Source organism: Ptychodera flava, chromosome 18 (genome assembly GCF_041260155.1).
Source record: "Ptychodera flava strain L36383 chromosome 18, AS_Pfla_20210202, whole genome shotgun sequence".
In the NCBI taxonomy this organism is placed as follows: domain Eukaryota; kingdom Metazoa; phylum Hemichordata; class Enteropneusta; family Ptychoderidae; genus Ptychodera; species Ptychodera flava.
The window spans coordinates 15289458-15311376 of NC_091945.1; the positions used below are offsets into that span (position 1 = coordinate 15289458).

Below are 21919 nucleotides of genomic sequence, written 5' to 3' on the forward strand. Positions count from 1 at the left end.
TTTTGGTGGAGTCCTGTTGTTTTAGTAGGGGAAGTTGGAGCTCTGTACAGGAAGGAAGGGGTGAAAAGTGCAAGTCTACACGGCATTTTCACAATTGAGTGTACCAACTTTTGTTCTTGAGTGTTACGGAAAAAATTCTAAAAAACTATTTTACAGTATATATTTACTCTTGTGATAGCTTTTTGAGTAAGATTTTCTGAGCAAATCAAAGCAAAAATTACAAAAATCGGACCATGTTTGGCAAAGATATGGCATTTTTTGTGGTGTGAAAATGGTCAAATTTGACTGTTACGAAGGTACACTGCATTTTTCAACTTTAAGAAAATGCTGTTTTCATAATGTAAACTCTAGTAAAGGTACATGTTTTTTCTTTCTGTGTGGTCTTAAGGATGTCTAATACAAGTAGTAAGTAACGCCATGGTATGCTATTCACCAGTTGATTAACACCATTAATAAATCCAAAAATAGCCCATCGTTACGGATTTTTGCGTTTTTCATTATGGACAATTAACCAAGTGTATAACTTGGTTCTAATGTATAGTTATTTTGTAAAATGTTGTTAAAATCCATTGCAGGTATCTGTTAAGTACTGTAATAAACTCTACTGTCATAAGCATCCATCCTTTTATTTTCAAGAATTTGCCAAAGACTCAGCCTAAATTTTCCGGAAATTTATGTAGTGTCCGTACCCCACCATTTAATTCCACACCTATATTAGGCTTTCAGCAAACAAAGATAAAATACATATTGTAGTACTTGGTATAGATGAATGATATATGCATTCATCTTAGACAATCACCATTTAAAAAAATATAGATGAATTATAGGCCAAATGTAGTGTCCGTACCCCCCGTAAACACCCCCCACCCCATGTAGTGTCCGTACCCCTTTTCCAGTGGATTACACTGATTTGGATTTGACTGAAGTAAAAGGTTTGATATACCCCTAGTACACTGCTGAGTGGTTTAATTATAATGTAACCATGTATAATCAGTGTAAAGTCAAACACTAAAATGTAATTTCAATTGACAGATGGATTCAATAAGGTAATTTGGGGGGTCAACACAACACACACTACGTTTTTGTACAGGAATTTTGCCCTGGATAAAAAATAGTGCCAATGACCTTGTAGCTACAATATACATGGATGGTATGGAAGATGTTACGTAGTATACTACAAGATATAGTGAGTGCACAGGTCCTATTCTAATGGCAGAAGAAATGTTTAATTTCGGCTCATACTTACCGACACCCCAACCCTACCCTATATACCAGTACACAGATATTAATCAATAGCCAACATAGAAAACTGCCATCAGGGCCTATACTTTAGTTTTTTTTGCTGTCTGTCTCTGACATAAGGTGGACTCTTATACAATCAGGCGATTGGATAAAAAGTCTTGAAACGTCAATGTTTATTAGACAAGGGGTTCCTGAGATGATCATTCATTAAATATGCCAAATAGCAATAACTTGATGCTGCTCAATGCCTTTCAGTGCAAGTACATCTCTATATCAACAACATGTGCCAGTATAGTAAGTGTCATTAAATGTGATGCATTACTTTTTGAGGCTTGTGCTCACATTATCTACAACACTACGGTAATTCACCTAGCATAGCAGTCAGTTAGCTAAAACCCCTCGAAATAGACATTTCAACAACTGGCCTAGTATCTGAAATAACTGTGCTGTGATATTTAAGAGAAATCAGATGATAGGTTTGAATCAGCTGGCAAAACCTCAATTAATATTAATAGCACTAGTGATAATAATGATTCTTGCATAAATATAAAAAATAGCGTTGCTCGCATCTAAAAAAAACGAAGTACATGTTTCTGTTTCCTGTTTTTCACTTGCAAACAAAAAGTGCTATTTGTATTTGCAAAAGGGTTTAATTTTCAATGTTTAGACAGTAGTCTGTTTTAATGACCAATTTTCAATTTTGAAGATCAACAGTAAAAATTTGGTGGCCCAAACTTGAAATGTTGGAAGTAATACACAGACAAAGTCGGAATATAAGGTGCAATATACACACCAACTAAACTGATAAGAATGAGACTACCAACAGCTTCAATGATATCAAATGTTGGACGCCAGTCAAAAAAATTTCAATTATTTCCCAGTTGTGTGAGTAGTTATGTGTAACACAAAATGTGAATATTTATTGGTTTCAGATAAAATGTATAACTATAATTTGACAATTATTGTACGCAAATATATTGGAAGTCAACATGATTGTCCACAAAAAGCTGAAAGTTGTGATCAAAAGCAGAAAAACACCGGTCATTTGTTCAATGATCTATGATAAATTCACACCTTTGAAGGAACAAAATTATATTGTGTCAGAGAGTTAGGTAGTCAAATTTGTTGTTTATTCTGTTTGTGTGGTGGAGTGACCTGACATCATCCTAAATTGCTCATGTTCTTAATCATGTTTATGAGTTGCACTGCGCTACCCTCCATACTGTGATGATTTACTTAATCAACCAATGGCCTGTCAACTGTCTGTATGTTTATATAAAACACAATGATTGGATAAGACAGATACTACCGTATGTTAACATTCACAAAATTTAGGTCGGACCTGGGCAAGGTTACAATAATCCTCTGTGGGGATAAAATTTGGTTCACCTTCACATTTTACAGGACCAGCCTAGTTTTGCCAAAAAGAATTAATCTAACTACTAATTGACACTTGAACTGCAGAGACATCTCCAGTATTGGTTTCATGAACTTTATGAGACAGAATTGGACTTGCAGATTGTACAGAAATGCATGTAACCAGTGCACAGTGTTTCTGATGTCTTTGTTAACTAATGCCTTTCTTTTAAGTAATGTTAATCAGATGATGTGGTCCCACTTGTGGAGCAAAACCTAGTGGGAAGATATTGTGTTGAGAACATGGAATGATAAAGACTGGAGCGAAAACTTTTAGGTTCAGTTGGGCATCATCTGGGTCCAGACATGACCCAAATTTTGAGGCAGTACTGGATTCCCCTATTGCCCAGCCGAAACTAGACCGATTCTGGCCTGACCTAGAGTGTCCATATTGACAATATTGAGTTGACTCAAAACCTGGGCTGGCCCAGGGCTGACATAAACTACTCAATGTGAAAATGACATGTACTTGAGTCTGTATTCACAGTAGAGTGCATCTTGCCACATGGCATTCTTGTGGATACAAATCTCTTATCAGTGTTTGGGTATCCCTCAACGAAATATTAGCTAGAGTTAATCCACTATATTATACATGTGTCATAAATAACCTCAGATTTGTTTTCTTGGTCAACTTTCACTACAAACTGATACCAAATATGACTACATTGTTTTCACAGTTTACAAAACTGTCTTAAAAGATATCTTGGATTGGTATAGGTTATTTCAGGTCGCAGACTAAAGATTAGCTCCAAAAATACAAAATTACGGCCATGTTTCCCCCCCCCCAAGTTTGAAGAAATAAGTTGGCTTAGTTTGTGTCTTGGGACTTGTATATCAAATTACAAAGCTATGAGACAAGCAGTTTTTTAGATTTTGTAACTAAAATTTGCAAAAATTGCCTCCAAAACAAAAATTTATTATTTTTCCTGAAGCTGTATGAAATTATCTAAGTATATCCTAAGTCATCTGTATACCAAATATCAAAGCTTATGCGATAGATGAGAATATAATGAATCAGTTGTGTGTTGGGTTGGTTTCCTTCAGTTGACTAATAAGATAAAACAATTTTGTTTCTCTACACATGACATTGACAAGAGACTCTTCATCTCATGAAGAGTAAATTTAATTATTTCAAGTACTAAAATGACATATTTCTACATCAAGCAGTTTGTTGATAAAATGTTATCTTGACAGGTCCACTGATACAACTGTTATGTTGCAACTTGACCTTTTTCAAAATTATTGATCTGTCTTTAAAAACAGATGTCTTTTCTTCATAGCATGTCATATTGACCAGTATTTGGCTTGTCAACACTCATGTACAAGCATTGCCATTTTTTGTTCAATGAATTTTAGTTCAGACTTAACTTTAGTAGAAAACAATTTTAATGCATGTTGTGTAGTGTCCGTACCCCACCCACAAACTAGTTAAATACAACTATTAATCAGTGAGTAGGGTTAATATTAGAAATTTATAGCTTGATGATTTTACTGTTTTATCAAAAAACTTAAAAGTTTTCAATTTGTTCTTATTGTTGATGCTAAATTTATATTTGAGTGTTGTTCTCTGAATAACATTAAACCATGAACCATAAATATAGTTCAATAATATCTTCAATTAATTACACTGTGGTGAAAAGTTTACAGGATAAGGCAAAATGGAAAGAAAACCATGTTTCTTCATCAATTAATCAGCTATTATTTCTACACTAAATGAAAATGATCAGCTTCAGTACAGGTTTGCTTTGGGCTAGTGTTGTAGTGTCCGTACCCCTTGTACACACTTTATGAAATATTTGATGAGTCTTTCCAACATGGACTAACATATGAAAGAATGCTATATATCATGGCTATGCATGCTGCCAATTATCATTTTAAGTTTTGGGATTCACTGTGGAAGATTATTAAGCAATAATTGAAATGTGTTCGTTGTTCTTTCAAAAATAAAGTGTTTCCTTTGTTTTGGTATGAAGGACAACATTGTGTACACCCGGTGGAATTCAAAGATTCTCTACAAAAGTCATTTTATGATGTAAGGCTAACTGTATTGATTTGCATTTGGTAAAAGTATTGTATATTCTCCCCTAAATTTTGCAATGGTGCAAAATCTTTTCTTAATTTTCTAAATTGTGTAGCGTCCGTACCCCATGTAAGGGTATGATAAAGAAGGCCTGTTTATTATGGAACTAAGACAGTTTGTGCGAAACCATTTCTGCACTATATATGTGGCATATGTACCTAAGTCCTGGTAAGGTTTTCACATTAAAACAATGAGATTGAAATTTGGCCATTTTTGACCCCTACTTTGTACACTCAATTGTGAAAATGCCGACAGCATTCAAGACATCTGTCAGAAACTTTCTGCACATAATGTAAATTTATGTGAAATGCAAAGTTGCAAAATCCAGTCGATCTTAATAGTGAGTTCATACATACCATACCTATTCCACTGTTTCAGTCCTGAATTTTCACAGAGCTAGGTTGTTAATCTTTTGGACACCGTAATTTTTTTCCCAAAATATCAGAGCAACATTTTTATGAATTTTTCTGCAATTTTTCCCATAATTTTGGACCAAATGGACATAAATTTTTATGGGCTGCACTTTTTGACCAAAATTTTACGAAAAATCTGAAAAAAAATTTGTCTAAATCTGAAAGAATTTGTTGGCATTGTATAGTATTAAAATGCAACAAAAATCGACTTTGGCACTCAAAGGGTTATTGGAATCTGGTATTCTCGGGTCACGGCAGGGAAAGCGAAAGTTAGTCTTGAATTCAAATTGTGAGAAATTTGTGTGCCACCGTATTAGGGTTGTGGACATGGTGACTCTCTGGTTTTTAGTTGAAGACCAGCAAGGCTAAGTATACCTATAGTACAGCACTGTTTTTACCCCTTTACAATCAAGCTATGGTATGAACTGACTATTTTGAAAGTGTTTTTGGAAGTTAATACGCTGAATTGAGGAAGCAACGTGTACGTCATCATTACACTTGAACCATGAACCCCCTGGCACTCTTTTGATGATAACCGGTTTGTTATTAAACTGTTTTGAAGGCCGCTGTTTGATTCAGACACATCTTCAAGGCATGTAGTTGACAATGCCATCAAGGTTATTGGCAAAACAAGACTCACTGCCCCGAGTCATCTTTACCAGATTTTCTACGTTCAGTATTCAGATATTTACTCTCATAAGTACCAAACAGTGTAACACTTCCTTTTAAGTGGTTCAGTAACTATAAAGTTAATTGCGTACAGCTGAGAAAAAACAGTCGAAACTTACATGAAACCCATCATATCACTTAATGTCACAGAAAAGTAAACATGTTAACAAACTCAACTGCTGATAAATGAACAAAGAATGAAAATAAAGATGTTTATCATGCAACTACAGTTTTGAAAAGGATTCCTCCGCTTTCCATCTTGAAAATAAAAACCATTGCAGTGGAAATGATAGACACAGAATCAGATTTTTACAGTCATCTTTAGCTCATCACAATACTCCACTAGTGAAAATGGTAACGTTCATCCATTAAATTTGTGAAATCATTTCCCAGATAGATATCCTGATACATTGGTGTTACACTGTGGAATCATCGATGAGGTGTAATATTTTCTTTCATTCATTTTACTTTTGTTTCTCAAATGTTATATTTTCTCAGATAGTACATGCATCAACATTTAAAATTCAAAATGGCTGCCATCCGCATGTCTAAATTTTGATTTTCACAAAGAAAAAAGCCGGTGAAATGAGCTTCAAAATGTGTTCTCACAAGTGGTTGACCAAAATAAAATTGTAAAAGTTTTCGAGTCTTGAATATCTGTCCCATGATTTAGCCCATCCTATTTTTCAGGCCCCTATGGAAAAATGAAAATATTTTGGTAATTCTATACCAATAATAGTATAACCCATCCATCATTCAAGCATGTGCAGCCACGTATTCATCAAAATTACTTGATCTTATGAATGAGCATTTGTTGGTAGGGGTATTTGTGTGTGTGTCTTTCCAACCATCTCATAATAACTGCCTCTGTACCAGAATTGACCACGGATCAATAAATTCAATTTATAACTGTCTCCGCCTTTGTCACCGCGGTAATATCTCATCCCCATTAATCAATACTTCACATTACAAGCAATGTTGCTGTTTCATCAAGTTAAAGTTTCAATGAAATTCCATCTTTCCATTAGCCAGGATGTTGATGACTCCAGCGCCAGGCTGGGGAAAAGAAATTGATGATGTCGACACTCTTGTCAGCCGCAGTGCAGATATTATTACTTGTCCCCCAAATATGTGTCCAAGTTCTGGGTTTGAACAGTCAAGAGTAATATTAGAAGCTCAAACTCTACATGAAAGTAGATTCATAATACAATTTTGAAAGATTGAATAAGTACCTGACGACCAGTGGGCCCAATCACCTTTGTGCAGACAAGTTGGTCCTGAGAGGGGCTCATAGTTTTATGAAGCTACTGGATACCCTAAGATTACGTTGATTTATTTAAATGTTGAGTCTGAACCCAGTATGCTACAGTCACGCTAGAAAGAATGAGGTGATCATGAACTGAACCCCATATTCAAAACCTGCATCATTGATGTACAAATTTATTATTGTCCTTCACACAATGAATTTCTGGTATCCTGGTTTATTTTTGAGAGATTAGATATTAATTAGCAATAGAACATAACGACTATAAGAGAACAATTTTGTCAGTACTACTTGGTGTTGAAGAAAATAGAAATTTGACATGTTCTAATCTGGCATGATTTCATCCTGTTCATCCCTAATTCCCAGCAAACAGGTCCACCCTCAGCATTTACAACAATGAGTTTGGGCCAAACCATGGTGGTGAAAGGGTTTATATTCACATTCAGTGAACCGTAAGTTGAAAAATAAAAATCTCAATTGTTTTTAATTATCCTGCAGGTCAGCTTCTTCACGTTCCTCTCGGCGATCTGTGTCATCCTCCACCTGGTTGCCACGGTGTTGTCGGGGGAAACGGGCAGCCTCCTGAAATCTTTCCTGGTCTGCATCCGCCACGATCTGCAGTACACTTGCCTCTGCTGCGACAACACCTACGAGTGCAGCCACAAGTACCGGCACGTGGAGTTTGAAGGGGTGCTGGACTGCGATACTGTCCCCACGACCCTGAAGGAGCTGATGTACACGATATGCGTGGTGAACGTGATCGCGTGTCTGCTGTGTTTTGTAGCCACCATCCTAGGATGCGCCAATATCGTGAAGAGAAACACGGGAAGAAGGGTGAGTTTTTCCAAGTAATCTACACCTTCGTGAACAACTTCACCACACTGTGGGTCATTTCACAGGATTCATGGACCTATTCTGAAAGAGACAATAGCTGTATAAACATTTGATGACATTTTTGTTGTCTTTGTTCCGAAAAACAGGTACATTTCCCTCTTACTGTCACTGAAGTACGTTGAAATCCAAATTCACTTGTGAAAGTGAATGATTTAAACTTTTGCGCAAACTATCCTAAATGAAACTTTCAACCATACTCTCACCAAATCAACAATAAAAATCAGGGTCACCGTGCAAATTCCAAAATTTTTGGTTCTAGAGAAACAAATGACCCAAGATTTACCGATATTTCAAATTCAAAATGGCCGTCATCCCTGTGTTAACTGTATGGGGAATAATTAAATTTTTGATTTAAAAAAAACGAAGATGGTGAAAATTATGGCTTACTCCAACAATTTTAAAATGAGTCCCCACAAGTGGTAGATCAGAAAAGAATTGTGAAAGTTTGGAGTTAGAGGATTTGATCCCGAGGCTAATTCTAACTTAACAAATTAATTCTAGTGCAGACAAAAATTCAGTGGTCAGCCACAACACTGAACATGAAACACACAGACAGTCTATGTTGATTAACCCTTTGCACCCTGACCCCCTGGTACTCTATGACGTCATCGGACATCTATATCCGAGCCAGGTTCAAAGGGTTAAGTTCAGGACTTGGCATTTTGAGAGGGTTTTGCGAGTAGAACAAGATATTATTCTTTATAAACAGAACAAAAAAAGAGCAGAAAATTCTGTTAAATGTTAAATGTAATGAAGCTTCAACTAAAACAGAAAGAAAACTTCTTTGTCTGGCTTCAACAAGAATCCATTCCTCCTGTAGAAGTCAGTGTTAGCTATTGACTCCGTGAACCCTGACCCCATTATAGCTTATGACATAGTGTGGAGACTTATCGCCTCACTGTCAATGGTTAAGAAAATGAAGAAAATGAACAGTTTGCTCAGTAGTATGGTACATGTATAAATACAAACCTGTTACAGCTTGCAACTTACCATCTCTCCTATGCTCAAAGTTGCAAGTACAATCCCCTAATTGCAAATAATGAAATCGGATACGTCATGTTCAACAAGCTCTGTATCCTTGACAGCTTTTTTATTGTAACTTCCTCGATTTCAGCCTTATTTAGCCTTCACAATGATGTCAGTAAGCTGCAGAAATTAAGTAATGATCTGCTGAAGTCTGTCATCACTCTGCTGTGTGTTGCTGGCATGTGGGGAGCGCCCTCTGTGGCTAATGTTAGAATTTCTTTTGACTCCATGTGCACGCCCTCTAGCTCTGGGGTTAATTCATCCACTCCACTTCAGAATGTCAGCGTTTGATATAAATCTCAGCTATTAACCTCTCTTGCGATTCTCATGACTTGTCACAATATTTCAACGATGAACACATGTCTATGTAAGGTCACATTTAGTAAATGGAAACCAGGAATTCTCAGAATTCACGATTCGCAGACATATATAGTGAAATCACCCCATGACACTTATAGCAGCCAAGAAAAATATGTAATTTGGATATATATAGTGGCTAGCAGAGGGATTATGTGACAAAATCACTGTTGATCGGTAGTGGTGACGTCTTCTTGGTAGTTCTTGTTTACAAAGCTCTCCCTTCTAAGGATAAATGGTGATCGTATGTCGCTGTCATCATTAACTGTAGAATGACGGGCAATTGCATCCATTACTGAACTGATTGATCATAAAATCCAGTTTTAGCAGAACTCGATACAGTTTGTTGTGGCAGAGCAAGCCCACACTCACACTGACTCAACTGTTCAGAGCCACTTGATGTTTAAATGGTTCAGCGATTTGATCATCAGTCTCAAGTCTTCATAATTTGTCCAGTTTAAGTGTTCAGCCGTGACTATTCTGCGGAAAGGATGAAATTTTTTTTGTATTGGTTTATAGAGGAGCAGGTGTCGCTTGATTCCTTTCCCTTTTGAGGAGGAAATTTTACGCATCGTTCATTTCTTGAGATGTGTTGTTGCGCTTGATTAAGTCATCAGATAGAGGTATATATCAGCATGTTCATTTCCTCAGCTCCACTAGGATTGTACTTGTAGCGCCACAGAAGTGGAACGCCACATTGTAAATTCACACTTTTCTGATTGCTCATGCCATTTTTTTCTCGATCCATTTCATTCGCAGTTCTTGTTCGGAAGATCCCGACACGGCACAGAACAGATCGACCCGACCACCATCGGCGAAGTGATCGACTCGGTCTTCACGCCGCCCGTGCCTCCTCCCCCGTATTCTCCGCCCGAGTATGGGGAGATTTCGGGAGACCCTATCATGGTAGAAGCTGCCGGGTACGCTGAAGAAATAGGCACGGACGCCATCAACCCCAACGAGCTTCCACCTCCGTACTCCACTCTAGATGTAACACCAGATAGTGCCTTTGAACATTTCACGTCCGAAGCTTCTCCCATGGAGTCAATGCCGGTAAGGTGTACATGAAATTTTAACAGATTCATCAGTATAGTGATGGGTCTCACCAAATCTTGAAATTTTTCCATCAGGAATTTTTTTAATTCTGATTTCTTCAAAGTTGTGTGATATCTATCTGATAACTAAGCCCACACAATTGATAATTTTCGTTCAATGCCATTGCCAACAACCTTGATCTTGCTCAGGAGATTAGACCGCACGGACGAGTTTCCCTTTCATCTTCAGTAACCGTGAGCGGCCATATCCTGCTTGCTGAGATGTCTGTGTGCATTTCTGGTGAAACGCCAAGATGTTTCTTGATTCTAAGCCTTTCACCATGAGCACGACATCTCCCCCATCAAACATAATCGAAAATCTCTATTCTTTGTCATGAGCACGACATCTCCTCATCAAACGTCGTCTAAAAGCTGCATCATTTGTCATGCTAAACAACATCAGCTGATGTCAGGCTGTTCTAGATCATAAAGTTACACTTTCGAGGAATACAGACAAGCAGTTTTACAATTTTTAGACTTAGATGATTGAATTTTCCTCTATTTATTAATTTTAATGAGCTGAAAAATGTTTGTTTTTCAAAGTTGAACCCTGAATGCCACATCCTACTCATTTGCGTTTCCGTTCTTGGTAAATTTAAAATATGATTTATGTAACTACTAGAGCAGCTATACCAAAGACATCGCTGCAGATGAAAGAATTTTTTCTCAAAAATTTTGACAAGAGTATTGCAGGAATCGTTCGTTATTGGTGTTTGAAAACTTTTATACAGATTTACACCACAACTTTGCTAAGTTAAGGGAAATAGTGTGTCATATTCCACGACTGATAATCCGAGTGTCTTGTAGAACAGTTCCTGATGTTGCCTGTGCATGAAGTTTTCAACTATATTGAATCATGATGTGAAATACACAGCCCTACAGGAATGCATTCCAGGGGAGAGACTCTCTATGTTAACAAATAGGTGAATCTTTTGTCTGTGTTTGCTATGTCTTTTTTTGGCAGGATTTCCTTGAGCTATTTATCCTAATTCAGTTAATGCCGTAAGTCTTTTGTACTGAGGATTGCTGTATTAATCCTCTTACCTCTGAGGATTAAGCCATTCCTGCTCACGATGCTTGCATGGTGTTTTTTCTTCGCCGAGCACCGTCTGTCGACATTCACTTCACGTAGCGCCATCAGATACCATTGTACGTCGTAAATTACACCGCGGCTTTTACTGCAATTAGAATTGTATGCAGCAGTACCACACAGCAGAATCAGATTGGCTTCACGCCTTACTGGGTGTGAGACGTACCTCCGACTTTCAACAGTTTTTTTTTCTATTTCTGTGCAAATCGATGGTATACAAATTACCCATCCATACAAATGTATGACAGATATTCCCCAATGTGCCAACCCAGCGTAATTTTTCGACATTCACACCACACCTAGGGTTTTGTGAAATAAATCTCGCAGTCAAAAGAAGGGAAATTTCAAAATGCATCTAAAAAAAAAAGCAATTTTGTAGGTATTTGAGTGCAAGTCTTGAATATGGGGCAAATGGAGATTGGATGGATGTGTTATTTCATCAGTAATTTGAACTTTGGTAATCCATCTCTGAGATCTCCTGACATGCTGTTTTTATGGGGAAAAATAATTTCCCAGGGTAGATGGCAACCTTGCGTGTTATTGAAATGACTTTCCTTAAAACAGGCTCAGTTTTTTTGTGCTTTTATTCATCCCATTCAGTGTTTTCATACATCGTCAACTATCCCCATATAAGCGTTTTTGGTGAGCCAACAGACGCTGCCCAAAATCAATGAAGTTTACATGTAGTAAAAAAAAACCAAGGCATCACCCAAATTTTTTGTATTTGCTTGTCTTCTGATTCAAGATATTTCCTGTACATTAATGAAGGAAAGAGGTTTGTTTTTCAAATGTCAAAGAGACTACTAGTTCAAGATTTTTTGTAAGCGTTCATATTTTGAAAAGGAAATTTCTTAAAAAGTTTCAAAACCTCCAACTGGCAGAATGCCGACAACTGAGCAAAGTGGTCTGATAGGACATACTTTAGCAAGTCAACTACCTGAAGACCTTGGAATAGTATCTGATGTCTGTTTGTCAGGAAGTGATTCCTGGATGTTGTGTTGTGGACACAGGATAAGTGGGTTGACACAAGGTCTGGTCTCAAACAATTAGAAACATTTTAACAGTTTGAAATAGGCAGTCATTTGTTTTTATGCTGTTGACAATGTCAACAACTCGACTTAAATGATTGTTTGTAAACAAGAGAAACCGGCCGCATGACATCAGAAAACAGCCTACAACTGCATCAATAGTGACAAAGGCAATGAAAATTACCACGGTTGACCAGGTCCCATCTCCATAGTAACGGTTGCCATGGAATCCACCCTAACATCACCAACGCCGGGGATTTGCAAAACATGAGAACATAACTGAGTCCTCTCCTTGAAATTCTCTGTGCTTATTTTGAATTACCGTTCCCTGCAGAGCAGTGTATTCAGGTTCTAAATGCACCATTCAGAGCACAAAGAAGACGTATGAATAATGGAAGGATATCCCACAGTGTTGTATTGGAGCGTTATTTGTAATTTCCATTGGGAGCCTAACTTAACCTACCTGCATACATTCAGATCGATTGTGCTATAATGACGACGTCTTGTTTGGCACATATAGCAAATTCCCCACCCTTTAGTGTGTGTTTGTGTTTGGGAGGCAAGCTTTCACACCCCCTGAGGAACACCCCTACCTGGCAGTGAGAATGGATTAGCCTGCAATTCAAAACAGTTCAGTTAATTTAACTTTACACGCAACACGAGGGGAGCCCAGTTATGAAAAGAAATTTGACAGACAATTTCTAGGTGTGCAGTTCTAGGTCCTGTGTTGAAGTGTTTTCCATTAAAAAATGTCTTGTTCAACCTTTTTAGTTGGTTTACCTGAGGGAATTCATGTTTTCCTACTTTTTTCGGCGGAAGTTTGTTTGGTTCCTACGAACATGTAAATTCTATCTGTGATGTATGCATTGTTTATTTACTCGGTGGGCAAGAGATGTGTTAGCCCTGAAAAAAAGATCAATCGGACTCCTTTCACAAGGTACTCCCCAGACTCAGTAATAATTCAGCGATGCATAAATTAGTTCTCGCTGGCTGTTTAAAAGAGCACCTGCCACCAGTGTAAATAAGGCATTTGTTGCAGGGCCCCCTCTGATCAAAACAGACACATGTCTGTGCACTCGTCTGGATCATTTCCAGAGCTCTGCTGGTTTCAGTGAACTAGGGGACATAGCCGCAGACTTGCGCACTTGTTAAATTTTTCTCCCCGCAAAAGTGGATTACCGATACGGCTACATGCAGGTGAATTCAGGACGGAGACCCGGTTTGTGAAATTGATTTCCAGCGATGTGAGCACAGCTACTGTTTGTTTAATTCCCCGGCTGTCAAGCTAATGTCGTCCGCCACAATGGACTGTTGTTTCTGGAGAAAAAAAGCCAGGGAGGAGAGTAGTGTGTACACCGATAGACAGGTAACCAGTTCATCAATCTATTTGATATGCCCAATTAGTGTCATCTCCATTTTGAGCACTGTTCTTTTAAACTGTCTCTTTCAAATGTGGCTATATGTTTATTTTCATGGTTTTTCAGCCACTCTTGGAGTCGATGTTGATATCTTTTTTTCTGAAAAACTTTACTCATATTTTTTTCGCTATTTTTTTTTTAGAAAAGGGACTTTTAAATCAGGTTTGAAATTATTGAAACTGATGGCAAGTGTGAAAGTACCTGTACAGGGTTTGGCAATGCATCGTCTCTTGTGTGACTTTTTGAATGTGTTGATGCTCTTATTGCTGTACATAAAGAAACTAAACTCCAAGAAGTGAAAAGTTTAATTCGATGTGTTGTGGGTCGCTGCGGTCTTGTTTCATTTCCGTGGGTGTAATTGCCATCCGTGAACTTTGACCTCTCGAGTGCTGTCTGCATACACAACAAACATCCCATGGAAGTTGTTGTTGTGGTAGTTTTTTCGGCAGGGGTGTACTGTTTGCATTTTCACCTCATTTGACCTGCGTCTCCCAGAGTTGTTTGTCCTCTGAGACAGGAACGATTCATCATGTCCGGTGGAAACAAAGACCCTTAAGAAACTTTGTGGCTGGACATTACCCAGCAGACCCCTCTGCACCCCGTGGCGCAGTCCAAATTGCCACCAAAATACACTGAGATCATTCCATTGTATCAGTAACAGGAGGTGATTAGGTCAGTGTTTTACCGCAGAGTAATTTTAAAGCCATTGAAAAAACCTCTTATAAGTATTTGTAATTTTAAAGCCATTGAAAAAAACTTCCCAAGTATTCACCCTCCTTATCCTCCCCTTAACCACTCCAACCATCCTCCCCCCAGCTCTGTGAGAGTTACATGTACTACTGTAGTACTAACAAAAAACAGTGGCAGTGATCGTTTTGATATACAGCACATGTAATTGTATGATATAGTATGAATGAATAATGAAACACTCATCACCACTTTCATCTCAAAATTTTGATTCAACCACATAGTATGACAAACTTCGTTCAGAGTGGAGGTAATGGGGGATCGAGATCAATAAAGACTTACATTATTTTTCATTTTTTAAGGAGAAATCACAAAAAGATACGTTTTAATATTTACCTCATTATGGAGACAAAATTTATCAAGAAAGGTATTTTTTTTTGCAATTTTACAGCAAGACCTGCAAAGTAATAGATACAGGTACATTTTATGAAATGTTATAAGCCCAGTGGGACCTCAGCCATGACAGTCGTATCCATGGTAACAAATATTTCAGTAATAAAATATGTGTTCTCAATATTGCAGGTTGTTCCACAGCCATAATTTTTAATTATGTGTTGCTGTGATATTATGAATAGAATTTCATGTCGTGATGGTAGTTATTCTCCTGGTCATACCGGTGACATGATTCCCCGTTTGTCTGTAGATTTTTAGTACAATCATATATTGTTCACTGTGGCAACGATGGACTGTTGTAAATGGAAATAGGGGTGTGTGGATTTAACAATGATGGGAAGTCGTTTCCACTTCAAATTCAACCAAGGTGATATCAAAGATGATGTTTCTTTTTAACTGAAGCAAACATGGTGCAGTTCAAAAAAAATGACGATTTTGAAGATTTTAAAAGTATATTTATTGATCATGAAACAGGGATAACGTTTCATATCCCATATACACCAGTGCTATGAATACATAAATTTGTCCAATAAAACAAATGTATATGTGTAATACTTAGCTTCAATGGTATTTCAAATTTGTTCTTATTTCAAACATAGTAATTTTCTATCTTTTTAATTTTGTGTTTCATTTGAAGCAACATTCACCATTATGACAGCAAAATAGACCTGTTCACCCCTGATTCTAATACACTGATCCTACCACAGTACTGAAATTAATAGGCATGTACCAAATAATCAGTGCTGACAGGGTTAAACACAGGTTCATCAAACATGCACATCACAAATGAAGGAAAAAGAAATAAAGAATTGCATTTACTTTTGCCTTTCATATACGACCCAGCAGCGTTCTATGCGCCTAGAGTGAAAATGAATCAATGTGTTTGTTGCAATTTTTTTGTGTTAGTATGTTTAATATTCCCACTGACCCTCTGGCCCTGACCTCTGACCTCCAGAGATGTCAATCAAGGCACCGGGGAGCCTGATTTCAAACAAGTGTCTCTAATAGTTGATATCATGAAGTATGGAAAGATATCACTAGTACCTCAAGCCAATTAAAACCGTTGGCAAGAAAAAATTCTAACCGATATGATCAGATTAACCAGCAGGGCATAGAGAATATTATATTTCACCAGAGAAAGAGGAGTGTGCTGAGCAGTTTGTTTTTTCTATTTAAAAAAATTGAATTTTTCATGGGCAATTCTGACGACGAGAATATTAGTTTCTGAGACGGATTTTGCAATGGTGATATAATACATGAAGTCGTTCATGCGGATAGTGCGTATCAGTGAACAACTACAAAATGAATTATTTAGGTGCGTAGTGGCTAACGATGAGACAAATTATTCAACCGTTTTCCCTGACTGATAAGACCGCCATTGCTGTCATTATGATATTACTGCAGGCAATATCCCCTGCAATTGTCTGCCTATTTCTGTTCTGTGATCTGAGTTCCAACACAAACAGGACCCCCTGTAACCCGTCCTGATTTACAGCTACCCTGGTATCTCAACATTCTTTTGAATTTGCATCGGCCAATTTTTGCTCAGTGCAATTCAAAGAGGTCAATTTGGCACAGTCATATATCATATTAAGTTTAAGCGTGACTTGGTTATGTTGAAAGACAGGGGAAAAAAAATAACTGAATAATATTATTGAGAATGGTTTAACCCTCATTTTTTGTTGCTTTTGTAAAATATATCCAAATCAATTTTTTTTTCAGATTTTTGCCAAAATTTTGATAAAAAACTGTAGCCAATGAAATGTGATGTCCATTTGGTCCAAAATTATACAAAAATTACAGAAGAATTCATGAAAATTTGTAAAATGTTGCGAAAAATTTTGGTGGGAAAAGTTACATCACTCAACGGGTTAATAATCATACACAAGAACAGTGAATGGATGAGGTATATTTGGTCTAGGCAATATGGCTGTTATGTCTGCTAGGAAAAAAACTAGATGTCTAAATTTCAGTATAATTGATCACATTCCAGGAAATCGCTATTTCACTGGCTCCCAGCCATTAACCTTACAAATGGATTTTGCAGTATTTTCTCACTGATAGGCAAATTGCATTACTGATTTTGCGTGCCGTGGTATAAAATCAAGTCGGTGTTCTGGTTTTGCTTTCAAGTCTTGAATCGCCATCCTCATCATGTTGTTATTGGCACAGTACGATCACACAAATGCATGGTTTTTTAATAGCTGTGAGAATATGTCATTTAAGGTAAACGCACCTCGGGGACAGACATTCGGACTCTCAAACTTTTACAGTTCTCTTCTGATATACCACATGTGGGGGTTCATTTTAAAGCTCTTGGTGAAAGAAAACTTTTCACCGGCTTAGTTTTTTCGAAATTCGAAAATTTTTATTTTTCTCCATAGAGTTAACACAGGTATGGCAGCCATTTTGAATTTCTAATATCGGTAATCTTGGGTAATTTGTTTCTCTAGTACCAAAATTTGCACGGTGACCCCCTATTTTTATTCTTGATTTTGAAAGAGAATGATTGAAAGATTCTTTGAGGAAAGTTCGAGCAAAAGTTTAAGTCTTTCACTTTCGAGGCGCATACTACCTTAAACAGATTGACTGGCGTCTGTCAATCTTCCACAAAGCTCTGATCGGATCCCATCGCCTTCCAAGGTTTTGTCAAACTGGAACCTGGAGGGATAAGTGCAATATCTTAATACGAGGAATAAATGAAACATGACCTGTTCTATTAAAACTGGAGCTCAGCTCAGACTAAGTTTTTCACACTTCAATCAACATTATACTGAGCAGAAGAAAAGGGATTTTTGTCCATAATACACTTTTATTTTCATCTGTTTGAGCATTAGCGACCCACAAAATCCTTGTAAACGGAGCAAAACAACCATACCACTTTTGTATTGTCTGCGATGAGTTATCTAACTTCCAGCTGACGTCATCACTCCCGGAAAAAAACTTTCCACGCATGTTTAGGGTGTTTTTGTATGGCTACTCTGTTGTCAAGAGCGGGAGGGGTGTTTACAAAGCGTCAAGGTTGAGATCCCGGTCATGTCTGATGTAACCCTCTCACCCCCATTTCCCTGTGTGAAGGTCCAACATTGCCACAGAAAGCAATGGGGTTGGACCAAACCATAGTGGTGAAAAAGGTTAAATGTCTATACTAAAGATACACGGCACAAATCTGACTGACCACATACATCCAAGCTAACTTTTTTTTCCATTCAAGCTAACTTTTTTAATAAATGTACCCATTTTCAAGTCACAGAATTATCATCAGCTGTTGTTATATTACAATTCAAAAGTCTAGTAACATCACCGACAAGACTTCTCAACAATATTTCCAACCAGGGATAGGATTTTACATATCAACATGTTTTTGCAACACTCCTTTCTTGTTGATTTGCAACCAAGATGTGTGTTTCTGATGCATTGCATAATGACACCTGACCAAAATGTCTGTCAAAGAAATATTCAATGATTCCTTTACACTGAGTGGAAATTCCAATGATTTGTAGGGTCACTGAACGCATAGGGTACATTGACCAGCCCAACCCTCTTACCCTCCCCGCTTCACAGTGCTCACACCACAGCTTCCTGTGGTGAGATGGGTCATACCATCATAAACCAGGGGTGCCCAGGGCTCCAGGAAGCACAACCAAAAGCTTTGCATTCCTGTCTTGGTTTTGCTCGGAGCATTTTGGCTCAGGTGAAATGTCGATTGCATAGTCCAATGAAAGAAATGCAATGCCTTGGAATTGTTTCAATACTAACTCTCATTCAAATTCAGTCCAGAGCGAATGTAACCTTGGAATACTCTCAATTAATTGAGGCGCAGCCTTCATCACCAATCCATGTAATAACATTCTCTTCTGAGTCATCGTTCTCCCTTGAAATTTTTTTTTGTGATCATGGAAACGTCTTTTGACTTTTTCTAGGTTAAAGCACTCCATTTAAGGTGTCACATTTGCAAAATTCACCATTTTGTTTGTTGTTATTTGTTTTACGAGTTGCAGTATTTCAATTGTGAATTTTTTGTACCTCAAGGTATTTCTAAGTTGGTAGAAAGTATTATATCTAGTTCATATAATCATGCGTATAGTGCATGCTAAGCTAGCAAATCGAAAGTTAGTTCCATTCATTAAGTCTAATTATTCAAGTGGTACGAAAGCATACACGGTGTACGGTACATAATCTGTCATGATACTGTTTCTAATTTGCTACTTTCCAAACGATAGAAACATTCTTATGCAGTCTTCCTACCATATTTGCGTTGAAAAGTTTAAATACTGAATATTTGCGTTGAAAAGTTTAAATACTGAATGTCTCGGCATGGTTTATGGAAGGAGAAATGAGAACACAGTTACCTGCCTCTCAGGACTACAGCTGCTCACCTCCTGAAATTCAAGATGTTAAAATATGATGAAAAACTTAAACAGAACAAAGTGAACCTGACTAAAATACAGGAATATGCATGAAGAGTTACTGAAAGTAGACCTGCTTCTGTAGTTTTATTTGGCATACAGAGCATTCATTTTTGCAGTATAATTCTACCATTTCTCATAATGTTATAAAAATTGTGTAAAAAATGTAGAAAAAGACATTTTGTCAAATCTTGCCATGGAGTAGGCAAGATTGATACAGGATAATTTATATTTGTTTCAAACAGATTCGAATTATCAGGTTTACTAAATATCACATTAAGACAAGGAAATCTCATTTCAGTTCATTCTTGCTCCAAAGACCCCAACGCTACCCCATCCAAAGATGTCAGACATCATTTGAAACCGCCAGCCGTATTAATTAATTATCAAGCATGTATAATTACATCATCTCATATAATTAAACGTATCTTTCTCTGAGTCATCATCTTTTAATTCCTGACAAGGAAAATGCATCTACAAAACCTGCATACCACTGCAAGGTAATTTGCATTCTAACGCAACCGACAATTTCACCGGGACAATTTCCCCTCCAGTGAAATTCCGCTGCCATGTTTCCAAGTTAATTATGCCCAAGAGATTGAGTAGTAATGTTCAAAAAAAAACTCGCCATCTACAATTTATGATTGTGAAATTTTCCTCTAATATATTTGCACTCCATTGAATCTTACTGATGTTTTACATCCATTTATGCAAATTTTGGAAAAAACCTAAAAATATGTTTATTCTTTGACTCTTACAAGCAAGTCACAAATTTGCAAAAATATTATGGTTTATAATTAGTTGACTGAACAGAATTGTAAGGGAGCCTTGTCTGTGTGTCACAAAACTAGCTAATAATTCCTTTCAGCGATTCATATTTTGATATGATTAATATGACAGCATAGGGTGTGTACCTTGCGTCTCGGGAGAGGACTTCAATCTAATGAAAGCAGGTGTCCCTAGGGGCACTGGTCTGGTACAAATTATACCGTTTAACTTCTATTAGTGTTGCCCAAGTTACTGCTTGCCCCGTGGCAGTTCCCAATTCCATCGCTTCAAAAAAGAGTCGCCTTACAAAAAACTGTTTGGATAGAGGGGTTTTTTCTGTTTCCAAAGCTCTTTTAGTGTAGGGCTATCTCAATGTCTTCATTTTGTAAGATTTGAACAGTAATCAACACAACCCTGAGGGTGTTTGTCTTGTCTTTTTGTCAATAGAGATACAGAGAGACAAAAACAAGGTTCTTCCAAGAGTTTTTCACAACAGGACATAGTCATTTTGGAATTTGGTTTCAGCTGTGACATATCCATGAATAAATTCAAAGGATAGAATCATTTCCTATCTAGAAAATCACTAAACTGCAATAGCACAATCAAATTTGTGAGTGACCCAGTTATCAAAACTTTAACAAATGATTGTCTTATTTTTCGTATATTCTGTATTTTTTGTTAAAAAATAACATGAACATCTACTTCATTCTGAAACATATTGAAGATTAGCCTTGTAAACATAACACCTTGTGTACAATATGCTGTGTTATTTTTGACAAGTAAATTCTAGTCGGATAAAAAATTTGGCATACTGGGCCATGTCCTTCACATGGTAGAAATGAGTGCTTACCTGAGGGTACCTTTCATAGGGAATGAATACAAACATACCCCCTAAGATGATGTTGAAGTGTACAACACTCAGCAAGGGCCCAGAATTCTTCAGTCTGGCCAGATATTTACATTTAATACACACATACAGGCTGTATGGACAATCTGAACAGTAGATATTTCTACACGACTTTGGGAGTAGAACAAGAAACTCGATTTTACAAACGCAACAAAAATAGTGGAAAATCACAAAAAAATACAGCAAATAGAGTTTTCACCCTTTTATCACAGTGGTTTTAACCAAGCTCATTGTTTTCTATGGTAAAGTTGGACCTCTAGAAAGCAAAATGGGGTGAAAGATCAGGAGCATAGATTAATATTGGTTGCAATTGATCTGTGAACGTAAATGTTGTTAAAGACATCAATGGTTGTGAGGGGAAATCAATAACCTTTGTGACTGGGACATGAAAAATTGATGAATATTATTATTTTCTTACAAATCCATCATGCAAAATTTACAGACTTTTTTGTGTCATTAACATAAGAAGGTGCCATGATTTCCAAGCGATAGTCGCGTATAAAATGGAACACATTAGGTTAATATGTGCAACTGGCGTGTGACTCCATAGCAGCAATAATTGCAGCCGCTTGGGTCCTAATCGGCTGGTTGGTTTGGGGCCACTTGTGGCCCCTGGACAGTCTATCAATCAGGCCCAAGGGACTGGGGCTTCTGCCGTCAGCGATTCCACTGCATCACTTGTCCACAGGGGATGAACATTAACC

At 37.4% G+C, this 21919-nt stretch overlaps 1 protein-coding gene across 1 annotated transcript in view; it reads left to right on the forward strand.

The window, feature by feature from the left end:
• The window catches only part of LOC139116952 (uncharacterized), a 99741-nt gene that overhangs the window by 60554 nt on the left and 17268 nt on the right, over positions 1-21919 (forward strand). Inside the window, exons 3-4 of the mRNA XM_070679695.1 lie at positions 7583-7918; positions 10121-10414. Coding sequence (XP_070535796.1) covers positions 7583-7918; positions 10121-10414 — 630 coding nt within the window. The remainder of the gene's footprint in view (positions 1-7582; positions 7919-10120; positions 10415-21919) is intronic.